Here is a 22,830-nt window from a genome sequence, read left to right on the forward strand (position 1 = left end):
TTACAGAGGAGTATCAGTAGAGAATTTCCTGTAATGAAACATAATATTGTTCGCGTTATGCGAATCGAATTTGTATTCCAGGGTGTAACAAAATTATTGGACAGGGTTGAATCTCTACAGACTTGAGTCAGTGAACATTTGTTAAATAAAACCTTTTGCAATCCATTACTTCCTCGAAATTCAAGGTTAATTTTTTTTCAAATTTTCTTTAAAATTATCTACAAAATGTATTTTTTACTTCCTCGATTGAAATCAAGCATACTTCGTTAAATAACATTTAAGAGCAACTTCTATTATTTATGAAAAACAAATTTCCAAGGAGAAAAACGATATAAAAAAAAGTAGTCCTTTGAACAAATATTTTACACAAGAGTTGTAGATCTCGATGAGAAACAAAATTCTTGTCAAATATGTTTTTTCGAGTAACGAATATTTCTCAAGGATCACTTTCTTCCAAACCTATTGCCGAACTTTTCTCGTCAGCAGTCGAAGTTTCGAAATTTGTTTTTACCAAGTAATTCCTTTTCTTATGCAAGTTTGCGTTCTTTATTCGTTGCTTTGTCTCTCGCTTCTTTGAGAATAAGTTACCAACCGACTTTCATCTTTTGGCTTGCAGGTCAACGGAGGGCCCCGGGAATCCTTGAAAGACAATAGAAGGAACCCAAAGGAGAAGAGGAGAAGGTGAAAACTGTCCGTGTGATCCTGCCGAATAGAGGTCAATGGAGCCATCCTGATGCAGGCTGCAAAACTACGTGGGGATTACCCGTCGTTGTCGTCGGGCTGATTTCAACGGTGAGCAGGTGGCGATTCCACCTTCGGGTGGAAGCGCCGTTTTCATCACCGCCAACGGCGAATAGTACAGCCACTTCCGCTTCCTCCACCCCACGTGGCCGAACTATTACCTGATAAGGTTGGTCCAACAATTTAATCGCACTTGCAAAAGGTTTCTTTAACTACAGCTAGCGGCTACGATTTCATCTTCTATCGTGATCTATGATAATTGATTCGATTAACGTCCATAGGAGATATATTGCACAAATAAATACGGTCTCGTGCGACCGTTATCATACGCTTAATTCACTATTTACTCATTAATTAATGAATAATTTTCTGATTGGAAATTTTTTAAATTATATTCAATGGTTTGGGATCAGCATGATTCTTGTTGCATTTTCATTGATCAATTTATTTACGAGTTTTAACGCGTTGAAAGAAATTAAAAACAAAATACTACCGCAATGAAAATTCATATTTTTGGATACTGAAATTGAAATTATAAAAATAGAGCATTGTGTATTTGCTATTTCATGGATGGTTTATGTCTTATTCGTTATTTTCGAGATTTTTATCCATATATTTTACTCATATTTCCTCGAAATGACGATCAATTTCTGAAATCATTATTGAAGAAATCCACAGGTATATTTTTAGCAGGTCGCTTTCGAGCAAAAGCGAAAAACCATAAAGTTTTCGCTAAGTATTACCAGCATCCAAGAATTCGTTTATTGACTTTGCGTTTGCACGCGTGTCCAATAATAGCTTCCACCTCGACTTTCCTTTGATCTAGCATTGCTCACATAAAATGTTTATCACTATTCGAGCAGACAGAGGGTAATTGCGTCTTTAGTGAAATGAGACTATGAAAATCCACTCGAACCCGATAGTTTCGGTAATCAATGATTCAACGTGTTTTCGCAATCTAAAAATATAAATTACCGGGACCATTTCTACGATCAGTGTAATGGCTGAAATCTTGTTTTACCAAGTGGATAATTTACCATTCAAAACATTAAAGTTGTAATTTCTATATGTATATAAGTTTCTAGTTTATCAGTCGTTACGTTTTCCAGCATGTTGCATATATTCTTTCAGTTGGAGAACGTAAACTATAATAATGCGCTCGTATTTGTCTATCTCGTAACAGAACATCGAAACACTTCAGTGTGAATTCAATTATTAAAGTGCTTTTATCGCCGCGTTAATAATCTCCTTCACCGATAATATGATTGGAGTGGTCGATAGCCTTTAAAAGTTTGGAAAGAGGATACACGATTATGCCAGGAAAGAGAAGGCACTGTTGCAAATGGAAAAAATTGACAAAAATGTTTGAAATTATTGAACAATTATTTTAACTTGTAAATTCTGAAACGCATCTTTACTGCATAAATTATGGTCCGTGTCATTGTGGATTGTCATACAATTTTGAACTTTGAATATTGTTTATTGTTAATAATATGAATTTCCAAAAATTTTATTCGAACCATTTGTGAAACTAACTATTATTAAATATGTATAAATGGAAATAAATCTTTGTATGAATACTTTACTGGCATTTACAAACTTGGTTAAATACGAAACTGAACTCGATAATGTTTTTAACTCTGTTCACAGAATGTAAAATATTAAAAAAGTACTCGAGTTATCGATATACGAGTATCAACGAGATATATGTACGCTCGAGATGACTACAACGCCATTTTCCTTTGAATATTGTAGATATTCACACAATATTTAATTTCGTTTCTTTCATTTTTCCGCTTTTCTCTCATCGATATTTCCGCCACATGCCAAAAACTACTGAGCGTACGTAATACAGCTCCCCAGTTTCAGCTAGCGTGTAACACATTTTATATTGTTAAGCAGAGAAACGTTCCCTACGAGCACAATAATTTAACTGAAACCGCCTTTGCACCGTGGCGTCGATGAACAAAATTTCATTCATTCCATATGCCTTCGTCCACAGTCCCACAGGGACACGAAAACAAATGAAAATTCATTCTGTTCGCAACCGGACGGCTTTCGATTGAAAAAGTTCGCATTCCTTCCTCCTATCTTGTTTATATTGCGCTCGTGAAATTACATCAGCGTACGAGTTTCCGCAGTGTAAAATTACAACTCTACGTTGTACCGGAATGCGAATCATCAATTGCAAAGGGTTTTCCAAAAAGAGATTAAATAGTGATATGAAATAAACCAAATTATTACAATTAAACTACACGGGATTAAAATTAAACGTGAAGGTTACGTCCAACCAAGGAACCAGGTAAAAGGGAAGAGTAAAAAGGAAATGCATTCTAAGATCCATTCAATTGTAATTTCTTATCGTCCACAGACAATTCACCTATAATTTACATTCAATGATAAATTACTAAGTTGAAGGAGTCGATTTCATTCTCCATATTTCTTGCCGCCAAAGCGGCAAGCATAAACTGGGTCAGAATTGGTTGGACATATCCCTTTCAAAAAGTTTTCGAGTTTAATAAACTACCGTTAGCCCCCGGCATTTCGCAAACTATGAAATTATTGGATCTCCTTCATCTGTCTTTAAAAACCGATATGACGCCTCAGGCAGTACGTGCATCAGATGAGGTTCAAAAGTCTTCAAGTAGTCATTAAAACACGAAACATTCGCGAAGCGTGTTTATTTCACTTTTCGATTATTGCAATAATATTTCGCGAAATTTGCGCGAGCAATTTTTCTCGAACATCGAAAACCGTATATTTTATAAGATACTAATGTTCCTTATCGGTAGAACTTTGTAGAGTTACGATAATCATTTGACACAGAACCCATTACTTCGTAGCTAATATATTCGCAAATTAAGAGGTTTGTACTTCACACTGAAATATATAGAAAAACTAAAATAAATTACAAAAGCACTAGGAATTATAAAAAAATCTCAAACATACAAGTTCAGAATTTCAGAAAAGAGTATCATTTAAATACTATTAAAAGATCTTGTACGCTTGACGAATAATATTAAATGTTTTATTAAAATATTAGTAATAAAATGACTCGTGAAAAATATTTATTTATCTTTTAAGATATGTATTTTTAAATACAGGATTATTTATTATCGTACGATTATATAGTTTTTCTTTTTTTAATTTTCAAAGAAGTCTCTCTCTTCAGATACTTACAATAGAATGCATATTTAATAATCATTCCAAATACATTCCCATGAAAAAGATAGTGTTTACAACAGCTATAAAAGCTGTACTTGGTACTCGTTTTTCGAAATGACAGAGAACTCGGCGGTCGAAGGTGTTGGATGTCCAAGATCGTATCGAGCTACTCTCCTTTCAACCCTATTTTCAATGCGTGAAAGGGAAACTAAATTCAAGGCGTCGAATCAAAGGAATGCAGCGGGTGGGTGAACGTTACGACATCTTTTGAAGTCGAAAAGTTGCTCACACTGGGGGCTTTGTGATAGTGAACATTGTTATAATGGAAAAACCAACCGGTGTTTGTCGAGGGAAGTGAACCGAAGCAATTCTGACTAGCAAACATTTCACACCGCTGCCATAGGTCTTCAATAACAGATACAGGCTGAACAAAATTCCTTTTTTTTTTTATTTTTTATTGTTTCATATACTGGTTTTTGGCGTTTTCTCCAATATTTGATAATTGCTTTTCTACTCCAATAACGATGAATACAATTAAGTAATAAATATTACCATACCATAAACACCAGGCTATTTGCGTTAAATACAGTTTTGTCATTAAATACGCAATGCCATATTCCGCGTTAAAGGAGACAATTCGGTGTTATGAATTGCTTTAATAACAACGCAGTTCGTAATACCCCGAATACGTCGAATTACTTGAAAGTTCCTTCTTGTCGTAGCAAATGGATGCCACTCGCACATTTTCCAGGTCCTCGTGTATACGTATTATGCTCCTACACGTCCTGTTCAGCATGTCGCGCCAATCTTAATTACTTTTAACGAAACTAGGTCAGATTCAAAATTGTCGCTGCGCTTTGAATAACATTTTAATATCCCCCTTTTTTTCTTCCCGTGGGCTACAGTGCTAGAAGGAAAAAAACATTTTTCGTTATTTTTTTTTTAACTGCGACCGTTTCAATTTACTTTTTAACCTATCCAGTAACATTTTACAAAACATTTTTCGAAAGCTTTCCTTCGCGAAGTGTTTGGGAAGTTTATATTATGACAAGAACAATAGGAAGAGAGCGTCATCGATGCTTTTTTAAGAATGGGTATTCTCTATCGAGTCCATTCGTGTAGTGTTAACTGTACGGTGGTAATTGAAAATAACAAATCGAGCCACAAATGATCAAAATATGAATTGGTAACGTTGAGAGCACAAGCACGTTATATTCCACGATAATTGAAAATGATTAAAACACTTTCTAGCAGGAACAGCCATCCGTTAAATAGTTAAACCACAATAGGAAATTGCTCGTTTCAGCGTTTATAAATTATCGAAAATTCCTTACCACATATTTGCTAAATATAATGCATATATTGTTACGAGTAGAAACATTGCGAGCGTATTAGGTGTAAATTTATTTCTAACTCTACTTGAAATAACCTCGATGAAAACACCGAGTTGATTTATTAGACTGTAGACCGCTGCTTCAGAGCTATCAAAACGGAATGTTGAGAATTTTCGACGGCGCAATTCCATCTTTTGTTTGCTTTAACGAGAAGGGAAAGAATAACATGCCAAGGGAAATTAATTTCACAATAAAACACCGAAGAAATCTTTTCATGTAACTCGTTACGCTGGTAGAAAAATAACGTGCACTAACATTAATGTCGGGCTACATTGTTTAATTAGAGCTGGAGAAGCGGCCGCAGCCGCAGCCGCCTCGGAGCTCTGAGGAGCTGGAGGATCTGCACAAGTTATTGCACTTCCCCGAGGAGGTGGCGCTCAGGTTGACGGAGACCGAATACCAGCTGTTCTACCAGGTACCGCCCCAGGAGTACCTAAGGCACGTGGCACAAGATCAGAACACGCAGAAACCATCTGCCAGGCCACCCCCGTCGCCGAGTCACAGCTTCAGCACTCCCAGCACCGCCAACAGCTCGACCCAGACCGAGGAAGAGTCGAATTGGCCTGTTCCCAACATGTTTTCTTCCGTTCAGACACTCATCAATCGCTTTAACGAGGTAATTCAATACTTGATGAAATATTTCGAAAAACATTTTATTATTTTTACATATTTACATTCGAATCTTCCTATGCAGAGCTTCCTTAAAAACTACATTCTTCTTTTTCTCTTCGGTTTTTTCTTGCTTACTCGCCTTCTTCTTTTCGTTCAGATACTCGTCAACTTTACGACGTCAGTCGACGTTTAACGAGGTAAATCTATATTGAACAAAATATTTCGAAAAACATTTTTGCACTTTTATGGATTTTTATTCGAATCATCCCTTATAGAATTTTTCTGTATACAAATCTCTTTCTTTTTTCTTCCGTTCAGACACAGTCAATCTCTTTAACGTGGTAACACTATATTCTTTCGTACCGTATTCTCGTATGTTGTGAAAAAGTTTGCAAAAAGAGAGCTTGAAATTAATTTTTTCTCGTTATTCATTCCACCACAATAGCATAACAAATATGAGTCAATGGGAAATGAACATAATAAAATATTAATCGATAGTAAATAATCTTCAAATTGATTGGAAATGGTAGAACCATTCGTGCAAAATTACATTTACTGGAAATTTAAATACGGCAACGTTCAGCAGGCGGTATTATGATTGGAAAAACCGTTCTCATTAAAAGTACACAATCATTGAAATATCGAATTGTGATCAATGTAAATATTATTTCAGGACACTTCAGTCCCAATCATATAAAACAGAGATACCAGCGATTAATCAGTATTAACGTGCAAACAATGTATATATAAAATAATTGATTCCATTCAATTTTGAGAGTGTAACATGTTTTGTTTCTTTACTTGAATTTATTATGATAAAGTTTAACAATGAATTTAGAAAAATGTTTATAGTTTGAAAAACTTGTGGAGTTAGTAAACTGTCAAAAACGCATTAGAAGAATTACCTATTTCTCTACAAAATTTTATAAAAGGATAAATGATAGACGACGTTCGTTCTGTCTCACACGTTATGGCATCCATCTTAACCGCTGTTATTGTTGTATGTTACTCAGGTGAGCTCATGGGTCACCCAAACGATACTAAACGGCGCGACGATAGAAGAAAAACAGGCAGTGCTGTCCTGCCTTCTCCGAGTGGCTCAGACCTGTTGGAACATTGGAAACTTTAACTCAGCCATGGAAATTGTTGCCGGCCTCAAGTAAGGATTAATTGCCTTATTTACTTGGTTGTCACTCTGTTTCTATTATTTCGAATGTTAAATTGTAAATGCATGGTAGTATTCGTTTCGTTAGCAAGTGTTGATTCTAATCCTTTGCAATTTATTTATTTTTCGCAACTTTTCTTGACAAGTTGCGAAGACCTTTTCGCCTAAGAAAATGTGACAATCAACAAAATGTCCAAAGGCTATTCCAAATCGTAAAATTCCAATAATGTCCACACGAGTCCGTTGGATATGATTATCTTAATGGTAACATACTAAATCGTGTACCACAATTTCAGCCGAACATGAGCTTTTTAATTAAAGACCAATTATTCGGTAAACACACAATTAACCCAGATTCCTCACGCCATTAACGTGGATCAACGTGCAGATTAATCCCTGCATTTAAAAACACTGCCCCTCGTTTCGCCGTATAAACGATACGCCCACGAAGAAACGTGTAATTCAATTTGCCTGAAATTGCTAATAAATTGTGCTACCCAGATGCAGCGAGATTGAAAATTTGTTAGAATCGATTATCGAAACTGTGTAATTGAGTTTACAGTATCAGAGACGAGGGACTGTAAAGGGATCCATTGAATGGTGACAATGAACGTCTCAGGGGGCATTATTTTTTCCTGAGTTTACAAATACATTGTTTTTGTTAATATTCTTGTTGCCTAAGGTCTTCGCGATATTTTTACCAAATTATATTAGAGAAATTTCAAAATTGCCAAGGTTATAACTGTTTATATCACAAGCCATTCTGCTAGACTGATCCATTGACTAGACTCGCTTAACGTGACGTAGAATATCGTATGTAACTTATAAACAAATTCAACAGAACGGTCGAAAATTTTAGAAATTCTTGCATATAAATATACAATTAAACGTACCAAGTTGCAAGAGTTGATGGTTGCCTCAAAACTGGTCAAGAGAAAAAGAAGTAACCTTTTCAAGATCACGATCGAAGCATAGTCGCGTGGAAAGAGCCACGAGCTTGTCGAAAAAACTATCGATTCATCAATCGCGACACTATTTCGCCATCCAGAGGCGTCTAAACTGGGTAAATGAGTGGCGCACAAATTGAGTGAGACAAATCGTGCCCACCGTGAAACCGTCGCCGCTTCCTTGTTGTCCAGGCGGAAAATTGAGCCACTTTTGGACAGGCTTGTTACAGGGGATGAGAAATGGATATTGCACGGTAATGTTTCTCGCAAGTCGGTGGATAAACATCGGAGAAACTGCCGCGCCCATTACGAAACAAGGGTTACCCCCTAAAAAAGATTATGTCGTGCGTATGATGGAATAGGAAGGGAAATGGAAATTATTTTTACTTAACCAGAACGTCACGGAAGAAATTTACAACTAAAAAGTAATGGAAATGAAGAATTGTATTTAAAAATGGCATGTTATGAATACCCATATTGCGCGTGTTGTGGAAATTGAAGTTATCCCATGTTATTGTGGGCAGTTTTGGAAAAATCCGGGGTTAGGAAAGTATTAACATTATTACGATACATACATGTACGCATGACGTGACAGTAGACGCGTTAAAGGCAATTTCGAGCTTTCCATCATCTCGCAAGCAATGGAAACAGTATTCGACGTCGAACAATTTTCTCGACTCAAATGCAAGGCCAAGTTAAAAAGTCTGTTGTATTTTTGAGTCCGTATTCATTATTGATAGAAAGCGTAGGAGAGCCTGTCAATCCTTGACTCAATTAAATTAGTAGATTCCAGGTGTCGGGCCCTGATAAAAATAATTTTACAGTCATAAGAAGAAAATATTGTTGACAATTCTTATCAACGTATAATAGTAATTTACGTCCAAATAACCAGATGAAAATTATGTTTTGTTTTGCATCTTATAAACAACAAAAAAGTTAACTGAACAGAATAAACACTAGTTAATAATTTATAATTTATCCCCCAAACCAATTTCATCTCTGTCTAAAGTATAATTAATATCGAACAAAATAAATTACAGTGATACGCTACCTAGGCAGTATGACATTGTAAAAATAACAGTACATTCCATTTTCTTTAATGAAACATATTAACTTTTCTCTCAGAACCGAGAGATACAACTTTCATCATACAAGGCGAATGCAGAGCAAATAAGATTCCTTTCGAATGAAATCACTTTTATGTCGTGTTGTTGAAGCTTGAATAAGAAAAAAAAGGCACGCTTAAAGCCAACCCAGGGAGTTACGTAAAGCTCAACTACATGCGCATCGTTACGAGAACGGTCCGACATCAAAGGTGCAAACGAAAGGTTCCCCAGTAATCATTCAACGAAGGTACGGCCGCAACGCCAAATCATCGCATCCGGCGCTGAAGAATTCACCGGTATCTTCTTGTCATTAAAAGCATCCAGCTTTTTTTACATGTCTGCCAAGGAAACAAAGTCCGCTTTCAGTGGCACCCTGATGGTCGGTTTGCGAAGGAATCTAGAAATAAAGTAGTTTTTATTGCCGGCACTGTAAAACCAGCAACCCTTGCAACCGCGAACGAGAGAATAAAACCTTCCTGCTGGAGCATCGTCTTAGACCTGGCCATTGTTTTCAATGACCGTATACCTTGAACGTGTTCACAATTTACGCACCCCTCGGTATATGTACATATCCAGACGTGTTACGGTTTCGAAAAATATGCAACGAACCGAATGGCTGGAATTTTATCTACGCCGTGGCACCGTGACCTATCAATTCAAAGTACCTCAATGGTGTCTTAAGAGTAGAAGTCACCTTAGACGCGTGGAAATTATAGCTACACCTATATTCAAGAATTATTTTCTCGTAAACCATTGGCTCAATAGAAGATCCGTTTGCTGGGGTTCATTACACGTATATCGAGAAATAAGAAAATAATTATTTAAATATTTTTGAACAAAATAGCATTGGTGGAGCCAAAACAAATGAAAGTAATCAACGCCTCAGCAATCAATTGGCCATGACATTGGATTATATCTTGCATGGCTTTTTTTTAGAGTCATGGTTACAAATCCACGTTTTGTTGCACGTTTCTATCCTTTTTATTATTTGAATATATCTTTGTTAATAGAGTTTATATACAAGTATGATATTTAAGGTTTAATATTGACCGCTCTTTGTATGTACGCACACTATACATTTCATAAATTCATTTCAGTAATAAATCGAATACAATTAATTCTTTCGTGAGAAAAAGATATTAACCACACTTTTGCAAACATGTAAATATATATGTATATATCAAAGTTTGCATTGAGATCGACAAAATATTTGTCAGTTTTCAAACTTGCAAAATTCATAAAAATTCCAGCAATCGAGTGCAAACGTACCTCCAAAGCAATGAATTAATTTGAAATTATGCATTTCCGGAGTAGGTGCTTATTAGCATTTATAACATTCAATAATGTGTAATGTTCGTGTATTAACGTCTATGATATACATTCGACAATATTGAAATACGCACTTATTAAAGTTTGTACAATACAAAGCGTTTACTTATATTAAAGTTTGTACATTGAGTAACATGTGGAACATTCTCTTTCCAGGTCCAACAAGTTAAAGCCATTTTGGCATAGCGTGAACGAGCCCATTCCAGTTTTGGAAAACCTCTCCTCCGCCCTGTTGTCTCCTGAATATGACTTCGCCCTCGCTCGCGCTTTAGCGATGCCAGAATGTCCTGTGATACCGTTCTTCGGAGCCTTCCTGCGGGAATTGCGGGAAGTCATCGCTTCCGAGTCCAAGGTAACCCATTAAATTTTACTTCTCCGTAATTACTAGACCTTATCAAGGGGATTGTCGCGCTGGAACCTTGAAACTTTTGCATAGATCATTGGGAGAATTCTGCCAACAAATCGAAGTTTCAAAGTCAGAACAAGACCGTGCTTAGCATTTATTGCGTCGTACCTAATATACGTAAATTAATATTTGTCTCGAAGGTAACAAATTCAGATTCAGAGAAACTAAAATCGTATCGAACATTCGCTTAATTAATAATTCTAGCTTCTGAAAATGATTGAGAAGTAACGGATCCCATTGTGAACAAAAACGTGGGAACAAAAAATAAATTCTTTTCGAGTAGGACTGTGTTTGCGAGCAAATCGAGTTGAAAAATTCGTATGCACCCACTTGGTCGGAGATGGGCAGAATTTTATTCAAGTAATCGATGACGATTGCAAACAACGTACGGTGATCTGTTCGTGACGTTTATTTGATTTATCGGTTGCGTTTCAAACATTTCAGCGTGGAACAATTTCATTTCTAATTCTAATTTCTTTTCAACGCTTAACGAGTGAAAAATTGCTGGTCGTTTATTAGTCACTTCAAAATTTTGTCTGGATGAAGATTCATATCGATGATACATTCACTCAAAAGTATAACAATTTGTATTTGGGATTTAATTTTTATATACAATGTTAACTGTATTCGACCTTTTATTGCATACAGAATTGTTTTTGCTAAATTAGAAAGCTAGAGTTTACTACATTTTCAATGATAAATAGATCACTCAGTTTTTTAATATTTACTCTTCACATGCAAAAGAATTGCATTTGAGAAATAAGAGATTAATTTGAAAACATTTAGAATATTTCTAATGTAATTATTGAAATTTGGAACACAATATCACGACCCACGTTCAGGTGAGACACTGAAGAGTAAAACAAATTATTAATTAAAGAGGAAATGCTGAAGGTATTAAATTCTCATGGATTAATTATTTTATCGAAACGCGAATTGTAAAGTTCGATGGCACTTGTGTTGCCAGTCATTCACACGCACCGTATCAACGAGTACCACTTCTGGTTTTTGTATTAATAATTTTATCTACGAAAAGGTAATATAATATTGTACTGTCTCTAGGGGAATTAAAGTATGGTACGCTTCACAGTCACCTAATACAAACTAATTATTCATGGACTACCGTGTATAGATTCATCAACAATAGAGCTAAACTAAATGAAAGAAACTAATGCAAGGCTCAGAGGATACATTTATGTTTGGAATTAGTTTAAAATTAAATTTACATTTCAATTTAAATTTGAGTAAAATAAGGTTAATAGCATGCAAATGAGTATTTATATAGAATATAGTGGAGCATAATGCTCGCAAGATCGAGGCAAGGCTATGTACTCCAAGCGATTAAGTTAAAATTTTATTGATAAAAGCATGAAACTTTGCAAGCCTATTATTCATATTTAATTAGTCATCCTAATCGTTGATAACTATTATTACACTTAATAACTATTGAATGGATTATCTGATTTCGATTTTTTCTGTTTTGTGAAAAATTCTCTTCGAGACGAAACATTTTAATCTACACAAATTCTTCTCTAAACTTCAGCCTCGCAAAACGAGTACGGATGTTGTAGCTTTTGCACTGAGTTACTTAATTAAGTATTCTAAGTCGTCGTCTGTGAATTCCTTTCGGCATATAAGAAAGCTTTTGCCTCGTTGATATATGAATGGAATGACTGGAGCATTAGGAACAGAAAGATCTTAAGTTCTACCAGCTTTTCATACGCTAACAGGCTGTAGTACCACTTCAAAATTCTCAAGAAGAGGTAAAGTAATTTCCCCGACAATATGGAATGGTTACCCAAGAGTGACGCACGCTCACGCCCTGTGTTCTTTTCATCTCACCCTCTTAGAAGAGGTTGATTCTCCCATGTCTTCTATTGAAAACTTCGCCATCCTATCGTACGATCGCTGTACATAAGAAACAAAACAAACGAAATTATGTTGTTTACAGATAGAAATTGAAATTTGAAATAGATTCTACAATTGCTATCCTTAAACAATACGTCCACAGAGTAGCTTACCACGCCTGAGAAGGCGAGATTTACCTACAGGTAAATGATTCAGAACTAACAACCATGAAGCACCTGAATTCATATACATTTATTATTTTCATATATAATTATACTTGAGTGATAATCAAATAATATTCAAGGAACTTTTTAGCGAAGCATATGCAAATTCGGGAGAAAACGTTCATTTATTTTAAATACCATTAGGTGGTTTGAACTTTCAAAAGGTCGCGTAAATATATTACACACATTTAGTACACCAGAATATGCAAACTATAGCGGTATATCCAAAATACTACGAAATGTGCAGAATATGCAGTAAAATCAAAATTCTGCATGCGCAATTTGAATAAAGTATGCAGTATGTCCATTACATACAACCAAATTCATCCGCGAAATGCCATGATAAGTATTATGTATAATGAAGTACATGAATTAACATTAGCATTGCCAACTATAGTAGTATGTGTAATAGTTAATAACTCTTTGCAGTCAGAGCCATGTCATTACAAAACGTGCAAACTTGAATTGCGTCGCATTAAATAATGTACCTTTGGAACCATGCAATTCATTCGAATGATATTTTATTTATATGAATCTTTAGGCATCGAGATACGCGTTTAAGAGAAATATTATATTTTTTTTTAATGTGTGGTAATGTATAAAAAAATCACTTTAAGACCACAGTCTCAAACTTGCTTGTTTATTTTTCTTAAATTGTACCATTTCATACGTATTAAAATTCTTTTAGGAATAAATAAATTTTATATTCAGGGTTACTAATAATACACTTAACTGGCACGGTTAACAAAAATAGGCACGTGGATTATTTTATATCGTCGCGTAGATTTTCACGAAAAGTTTGTCAACCTCCAGTCTAAATAGTCACACGTGACAATGCTGTCCGACGTGTCACTGTTTTCCTATCACTTATTCACCCCTGTCGTATAACAGAGAGGCAGAAAGGGAGAAAGCGAGAAGCCGTGAGATCGAATGATTTTACAGTGAGCTACACGTACGATTTGGCAGCCGGCCAAGGAAGTTCTTCGATAAAATCCGAACATTCGCCGTGTCTCTGACGAAGCGTCGAACCATGGGATACGAGCATCGAACGAGGGCAAAGGTTACCCAGAGATGCGAAGGCTACTCAAATTACCAACCCTTTCCTTTCGTTTGAGTACTCTGAAGCGAAAAAAAAAACATCGATACGAACTACTATGCGCTGAATCATTGAATCCAGAAGATACGTGTGCATTCCAGGCTTTGCGCTCTTCGCGATTTTACAACCACTTCCGGCGATCCGCCAGCGATTGGAAAAGAAATCGAGAACGCATTTTGAATTACTGTTAAACATCTGCAACGTTTAAAGACGACGATTGGTAGACTGTGTTTTACAAAATACTGCATTAGGATAATTTGAATAGCAATAATGTGCGATTCCGTCATGTGGATAATAATATATTAGATATTGTAGCTTAGTTACTAATATTAATTGTTTAAGATTTTTAACACTAATGTGAGTTTTACTTACGATTTTCCTTCCGATAAAAAAAAAATCAAATTCTGAATATCAGAATCAGAAAAAGAAAAATTTGTTTACTAACTGGGAAAATGTATCGATGTATCTGTCACCTGGGAAACAAAAAGTCTCAGTTTGAATATTTGTTGGACAGTTCAATTAACCATTCTTGTTCACGTTATAACTTTGTCTCGCATTTCGAGTTTCGTTTCACTCCAGTTTTCAATAGCAGACATTATTTCATTAATTAATTCCTTTTTTGCTTCTAATTACATATGGTTTACACGGCATACCGCGATTACAGTTTACAATGTGTTATGAGCCGTCGGATTGCAGTTTTTACATTGCATACAATGTCAGGTTTACAACGTTTAATATTTCCATTTTGTGTTAGAGAATTATACAAAAGTGGATCTCTGTTTCATAAAATATACTTTTACTTCTACACTAAAACAAGTAAAATTGCTATGTTTCAAGGAAGTAATAACTTTCCTTATATTTTCCATATGTTAATAATTTTTTGATTGTTAGATTTCGTTAAAATATTGCCCTCAGTCTTTGATCAGAGAGTCGAAACCTATAAATATGTATATAGGGCAGTGTCTCATTTATTTTGATATAGAAAAATGTGAAACTGTACTTACCTTGAGAAGATTGAAGCAACGAGACCGAAGAATGAAGAAGAAATGTATGCAGCGACAAGGTTAGGGGTTTCTATCGGCCTCCAGCAGCAATGACGGTTGTAGGCCGGCGGAAACTACTTGCTCTTGTTGCTGAAGATCGACGCCTCGAAGAACTCCGAGTACTGGACTTACTTCCTTCAATACTTTTAACCCTTTGACTGCGAGACGTGTTTCCACATCCGTTTGAGCCACTGTCGCCTCTCAGACACACGATACGTCACTCGGTATGGTAGATCAAAGGGCAATCCGAACGTACACGTGATCAGCAGAAACGCAGAAGTATCCCGTGACAATAAAGCAATTTCAAGGACCTTGACACCTTGTTTAGCTAATCAATTGATCCACACACCAGGCATCCGCATCATAAGCCAGACCGTCGAGAAGTCCGCCACGACAGGGGTTGGGGGAGAGGAAGAGTAACTTCATTACTCATGCCACGCGCAGCAAAATCAATCTCTCTCGTCTCTTGTTTATCCCCCCCAACAAATCGTGTTTTGCGAACGGTATCGCCAGCACCGCGTGACAGCTAATTTTGAATAGTACAGCAAACGAAAATCCTGACGTACTTTCAACCGCGATACGAGCAACAATTTCCAGTTGAACGTTTAAATTGCTATCGCAGGATGTTACCTATTTGACCGCTATCGATTTTGCGCCACCCACAACGTGATAATGCAATTTTATTGTGATTTTTATGGCCGATACGATTGAAGTATGTCTGTTGCGGAATTATTAGGAAGGATGAATGAATTGTTGTTGCCACTTGACGATGGAAATTGTTTAAGGAATACAAATTTATTCAAATTAGTTTTGATTAGATGAAGTTTTATTCGTTTCTAGCATAATACCTCATAAGTACTTGCGCACACAATAATAAAGTTATATACAATGGATTTTTTGTATCCCTGTAATAATGTCATTTGACATTTAATTGGTTAAACTGTACTGCTATTTATTCGAAGAAAGAAAACTTGATGAAAATAAAGACTATATTCAAAATTGAATCGAGGGAAGTAAAATAAACGTCTTTACAAATTGTGTGGTGGTTTCTGGCAATTCTATTGCAGCGTTAAAGTGATTAAATTCAATAATCTATTAGCAAAACGGTCACTTACCCAAGACTCAAAGTGCAAACGATCATTGGGTTCATAAAAGGGAATTGCTTTCGTAATTTCGTACACTGGACGTTAATGGGACGTCAACGGATGAAATTTTGACCGACGTTTAGGCCAGAGGACCTGCACCTAAAGGTGTTGTCTTTCAAAGACCAGTATAGAAGTACTTAAACGTCAACGAATATTAAATTACGAAACATGAATACATTATAAATTGTCCAATAGGTAAAAAAGAAACCATTCGATAAAATGTCAATATTCCCAGAAAGTTGAAATAAATTAATTAACATTTTTTCTATATATTTATATACGATACGTTTAGATCAAGTTATAGTTTCTTATATAGTATATTTCAGTTATATTTACGTATAACTAAAAATTGATACAAAAATTATGTTTTATTTCAGAAAGTATTTTTGTACATTTTCGCTATTACTAGCAACACTCTAGAGCGTACTGCTTGAATAATCAAAATATTTTAGAGTATGCGTAGAACAGTATAAGTTTTGAAACGCAAGTACGTCTCCTTGTATACATTCCCGGGCTCATCGAAGTTCAATATTGTACAATAAAAAAATAGAAACACGATGAAATACTCGATGAAAAAATTACTTTCTGTTCCAGTCTCAGCAGGGCTGCAAGGACAATCGGGAATCCTCGCGCAGCAGAGATACGGATTCTGAAAACGTGTCGTCCTCGGGCCATTCCACGAAGATAACACTGGATAGTATCACGGAATCGCCATCGGAATGTAACTCAAGAAATAGTTCCTTGAAGAAACAGGATAACACTCCTCTCCGTGATACGAACTCCATCCTCGAGAAAGTTGCCGAATTTCATAAGGTAAAGTAAGTTTACTCGACCATCCTCGCGACGTAAGACAGAAGAGTGACCGACCGTTTCTGTGTACGCGGGCCATTCCACCCCAAATCGAATCCTCCGATCTACACGACAGTCTATTCGCACGATTTTAAAAATAACCGATTTCTAAAATTGAAAACTGTTAGAAGGAAATATATACGAGCTGCAGGTGCGTTCCCGGTTATCTTTTAGTATCGTTGGTTTGTTAATAGTGGCATTAAACCTAAAGAAGGGAATTCCTCTTATTTCGAGAAAATCACAAACCCGTATTTTGAATGCTATATTATTAATGAACTATTGTACAAGACTTCTCCGTTTGTCTGTAGTGCAATAATCAATGTTAATTTAATTAGTTCGTTACAACTTCAGTAAGATAGCGGAACCTTTTACCATTTTTATAGCTGCACGTTTCCAGCAGAAATTTTTGCTTGCCGTCGGCGCGGCGTCTTTCGCGTGAATGCTAATGTAATGAAATCATCCACCCCATTCATTCATCCGGAATTTTTAAATTCAGTATTTTATGAATATTGAAATATTATGTTTGCGTAATTTTATTTCTATCGGCATAGTCGCCCTGTCGATATAAATATCGGATCGAGATTATATTTTTCAGATATGAATTTCTATGAATGGAAAAATTTATTCAATTTCCATCGATGGGCCAAAAACTGTTTCTGTGGCCAGTAGTGGATAAAATAAACGAATTAAATCGAAATGCAACTGACGATATAGTTGACTGTAGATACTTTCCTAAATTAAATGGTATTAGATTTTAAAGCAACATGGATAGACCATAACATAAAGAACACGGAATAAAAATATAGTAATAGTATACAGATTGCCACGTCCTGTATATTAATAAACAATTCAATTAACTCTTGTATCATTTGATTTATTTCATGTTTTTTTTTTGTTATATTTCTATCGTAATAATTATGATTCAAAAGTCAGATCATTTTTCATAACTCGAAACTTAAAATTTTAATTCTGTTACTTCTTGTCTTCTTAGTTTAAAATAATAGAAGATATCCATAAGATGTATACAGATGTATTTCAACAATTTCATGAATATTTTCGTGTCGTACTTGGTACATTTGAAAATACTGACAGCTCAACAACAATTTTTTTTACTTAATAATTCAAATTGGAAATGGAAAATACTGCGCAATTCCAAAGGTCTGAGGGCTACCGTATGTGTAGGAATACTTTATAATGTGAGTAAATTGCTTCCATCATTTCCCTCGAATGGCTAGATTGCAACGCGTGTAAAAATGTGATTGCTAATCTAGCATTGACAGCATCAGGCACTGTTCGCGAACACGAGAGATGGATAAAGAACGGAATTTATTCAAATTAGATTCATTAGACTCTACTTTTACAAATTGAATGCCTTCCTCGTTCGCTCGAAATGAATCCATACTGCTTCCTGCGTCAGAAGTGCGTTACCTGGACTGCGCTATCTGAAACAACAACCTGTATAAAAAGATAAAAAAGAAAACGGTAATAAAACGAATATGTAGTTCTGAACATGCAATATAAATTTTATTTCAGTGCCATGTGGGTATTCCTTTTTGAATTTGCATATTGTAGCGACGTCGTGGTACATGCATAAACTCAACCCATGTACAATTTTCACACTTTAGAAACTCGAATTTTCGTTCACACATCTATGTGACGAAAACACTTCGTTCCGTAGCAAATTTTCTTACTTTAATGGATCGTCCTTCAGATTCATGAGCATCGATGACTCGAAGTATTTATTTTTAACCCTCTATTCGAATGTTTTTCTTTGCAGACAACTTGCGAGTCATTTATTTTTATATTTCAAGTTGATGGTTCTGCCAATCGTCATCAATATTCTTATTGGTAATCAGAGACAATATATAATTAAGACTTACGCGCGAAAAAAGCTAAAATTATCTTGTGAAAAAAGCTAAAATTCTTTGGGAAAAGGTCGATATGTTAGCACGTGACCTGAAAGTTACATGGGCCCATAAGGGGTTAAATTGCGAAATCTGATTTTACAACATCACGTGAAAATTCCTTTCTAAATTTGCATATTGTAGCGACGTAATGGTAAATCCATAAACCCAAACCATGTAAGTTTCACACTTTTGAAACTCGAATTTTCGCTTATGCGCTTATGCCATGAAAATACTTCGTCATATAGCAACTTCCTTACTTTAATGGATCGTACTTCAGATTTATGAACTCTGATCACTTGAAATATTTATTTTTAAATTGCGAGATTTGGTTTTACAGCATCACGTGGAAATTCCTTTCTAAATTTGCATATTGTACCGACGCAATGGTAAATCCATAAATCCAACCCATTAACTCAATAACAAACTATTCGAAACTATTCTTTTCTATTTTTATTTTTATTGCTAATTTTTCAGTCACTTTTTCAAGTTTTCCCACTTTTTTTCATTTTCGGCACAGTTGGACCATGTGCGCGAGAAACTTGATCAAATATGGCCTGCATTGATCAATAGAAGACGACCCTGACTACTGTATAACTACGCCCGATCCCATATATCACACATCACTGTTCAGAAACTGACCCAGCTGCGATATGAAACTTCAGCTCGTCCTCCATATCCTCCGCACATGTTGCCAACAAATTTTCAGTTTTTCGTACACCTGGAAAATTTGTCAAAGGGACAATTTTTATTTGTTTTTTAAATAAGTTATATTTATTTCAAATTAGCTTGTAAACTCGAGAAGCTGTGGTCGACAGAAAATTTGACTTAAAGCTTCAAATATATTTTTAATGATGTTGCAATGCTATAATCCTAATGTTACCTGCATTGCTAGAATAATTTATTGCGTCACTCGTACCATTGAGTACTATTGAGAAGCTGTCAAACTTGACAGTTCCATAATTTTGTTAAAATTCCCCAAAACTGTTACGACAGAAACTAAATTAAAGCTTGAACCTTCCACTTGTTGACCTTTTGGCTGACTTTATTTAGGTCGTGACGCAAGAGGGAGTTATCAAATTGTACAAATTTCTTGACGTTTAACGAGCGTTGCACCGTGGAAGCGACACCTTTTCTTATTTTGGTGTATAGTGTTATTAATGATCGATCATTTTCCTTTTATATATTTATTTATATATGATAATTGTATTTACACTTTTGAGTTCAATTTGTATTTAGAACTATATTACAATTATATTTCATATAATTTTAACAAAGTCATGGAACTATGAAGTTTGACAACGTTTCGATAGTATTCGAGTTATGCTATCAATTTTTCTAGCATGACGTAACTGCCTTGTCTGGTAGAAATTCTCGTCATACATATCCACAGCATTCAGGCCGACTTGTAAATTGAGAACTTCCATTAATTTCAAAACACTATCATACCCATTATTAAACATGCAGGAAGCCATAATCACTGCTGTCTCAACTACTTCAAAGCCATTCGTTAGTCTCATTGATGTAACTTTCTAAACCACGCTATTCAGAATTACAATATAGTCCAAATTAATACCATAATCATCGATTACATTACAGAACGTGAAGATATTCTTCTAAACATTTATTTCATCACTATATCACTAAACTTTAAATAACTGCAATTTCTTTACCCTCGAAGTGATATATCGCAACCAAAAAAGATTAAATCAGAATTGAACGAAAACAAAATAAAAAAACAATTAAGGTGCAAAGGGTTGAAATATTATTATTCCAAGGAAATAATAATGTCCATAATAAAAAATTCAAGCCGGCAATAAAATGTGATTGATATCATTCGTGACTCGCGCACTTAACACGCCTACCCCGAGGTATCCCGATGAGCTCTAATATTTAACAGGAGATCCACATAACGTGTCCAGCACTGATTTTAATGGGACTTGGTGGGTATCTGAAGGACCAAAAAATATTTGACCCACGTTCAGCCGTTTGCTCGAACATTCAACAGTTTATGAGATATTGAGCAATAAAGATGGGCGTTCCGCCCGCTGGTCCGACAAGTACCCATGGCAACGATATTATTCAAAGTAAAGTTACGGCCTCGCAGCTACGGTCGATGCTTCGGAATCGTGCAATCTGGGTCTCGGAGATGGGCGATAGTTTATTCGAATAATAGATGCCGATTGAAAACACTGTATAGCGATTCACGACGACTACTCGATCGAATAATTATACAGACCAGTTTCTGTTCGTTCGACATAAGACGTAATACCAATCTCCAATTCAAATTATAATTCCCGTTTAACGTGTAACGGATTGCAACTTCTTAATCCTTGAATTGTTAATGCAGAAAAGGAGTTTATTCAAGAAGAGTTGTTTATTATTTTACCTGCCGTTTGTATATTCGCATTAGTGGTGCTTTTATTGCAATCTGTTTTTGAAGGAAATTAAGAATATTGAATTGTCTACGAATATGTAACAAATATTGCGTATAAAAAATATCCAGTTTCTGTTGTAGTTACAGTTTTGAGAAAGCCTAGTTCATATCAAGTTGCACTTAACCCCGGTTGTAATGATTGTTACGTCCGTTGAATCGTAGCATATATCGAATGTCTGTTGCATTCGAAACCTTATATGTATTATATACTATATATTGTAAATTACATATATTAGGTATCATATATCATCGAATTCCAATATACTTCACTTTACTTAAATAATAAATACAAAATTATTCAGGAGTATTTGTTCCCAATTATTCATTCAGATAAATGATAAATTTATAAAATCACCTCAAAAAATATCTCATGAACAGATATCTTTTAAAGAAACATGTAGAAGCCATAGCAGAATTTTCAAGCAATTATTATCTTTTATTCAACCACCGGCTGTTCTTTCAACCCTCTATTCTACGTATAAAATTCGCGGAAATCGCTGAACTCCATTTCATCCGTGAAAGTTTTCCTTCGCAGATTGTGCAAGCCCGTATAAAATTCATGTACCGTATTGTCGAGATATCTCTAAATATTCATGAAATTATTGTATTTCCGTTTAGCATCGACATGCTCGAGGCAGAGATGCCACAACTGGTTCGCTCCATCGCACGCTGAGCATCCATACGACCGCAATCGAGCAAACCTACATGGCTGAAGAATGCGACGAAAACGACTACCACCTTGATCTCGATTCCTACAAGCCGGTGCAGCCAATCGCAATCGACCATGGGGTTGCGTTATTTCCTGTTGCTGCTCCTCACTCCGGAATGGATCTGCATCTTCTCCAGGTGAAAATTCAGATTATGTCATACTTGGACGAAACACTTCCCCGATGCCATTTAATCCTTGATACGATATTTCTTCGTTTTGCTTCATCGTTTTAACTGAAACCTTTTCTAATTAGAGTTGCATATTCTTCATTTCTTCAGTGTTCGTATATTATATCGTAATTACATCATAATTTACGTAATTAAGAAATTTTAGATTTATAAACCTTCTTATCGACAAGGATCACGTAGCATTTATCCTGCAAAGATATCAGTACACTGCGTATTTTATGCATTTATCGCGAAAAATATTCTAGAAGGCATACCAAAAATATAGATAATACATGTTAAACATAATTTTCAGTTAATAAAATAATATCGTTACTTTGCTTTGGATAAGTGCACATATCTTTTGGTGAAATTTTTAGTATGTATTTATTATATTAGTTTGTATCATAAATGCATCAAATTCGCAGTAATCCGAAATCAACATTTTAGATAGCACTCCATTACATTCCTTTGCTATGTTTCTAGTAAATGAAATTCTTTCGTGCTTGAAGTACGAGCAATTCCTGTCCTATTTATTACTTTTGA

The 22,830-nt window shown here is 35.4% G+C and overlaps 1 protein-coding gene across 3 annotated transcripts in view; it reads left to right on the top strand.

The window, feature by feature from the left end:
• Window positions 1-22,830, top strand: part of LOC128876089 (1-phosphatidylinositol 4,5-bisphosphate phosphodiesterase epsilon-1-like) — a 126,032-nt gene that overhangs the window by 79,183 nt on the left and 24,019 nt on the right. For all 3 annotated transcript variants that reach the window (XM_054122173.1, XM_054122172.1, XM_054122171.1), the window contains exons 5-10: window positions 617-910; window positions 5,585-5,916; window positions 6,926-7,071; window positions 10,616-10,811; window positions 16,816-17,034; window positions 22,030-22,257. In XM_054122173.1, coding sequence (XP_053978148.1) covers window positions 5,875-5,916; window positions 6,926-7,071; window positions 10,616-10,811; window positions 16,816-17,034; window positions 22,030-22,257 — 831 coding nt within the window. In that variant the 5' untranslated portion in view covers window positions 617-910; window positions 5,585-5,874. The remainder of the gene's footprint in view (window positions 1-616; window positions 911-5,584; window positions 5,917-6,925; window positions 7,072-10,615; window positions 10,812-16,815; window positions 17,035-22,029; window positions 22,258-22,830) is intronic.

Source organism: Hylaeus volcanicus, chromosome 5 (genome assembly GCF_026283585.1).
Source record: "Hylaeus volcanicus isolate JK05 chromosome 5, UHH_iyHylVolc1.0_haploid, whole genome shotgun sequence".
Lineage (NCBI taxonomy): Eukaryota > Metazoa > Arthropoda > Insecta > Hymenoptera > Colletidae > Hylaeus > Hylaeus volcanicus.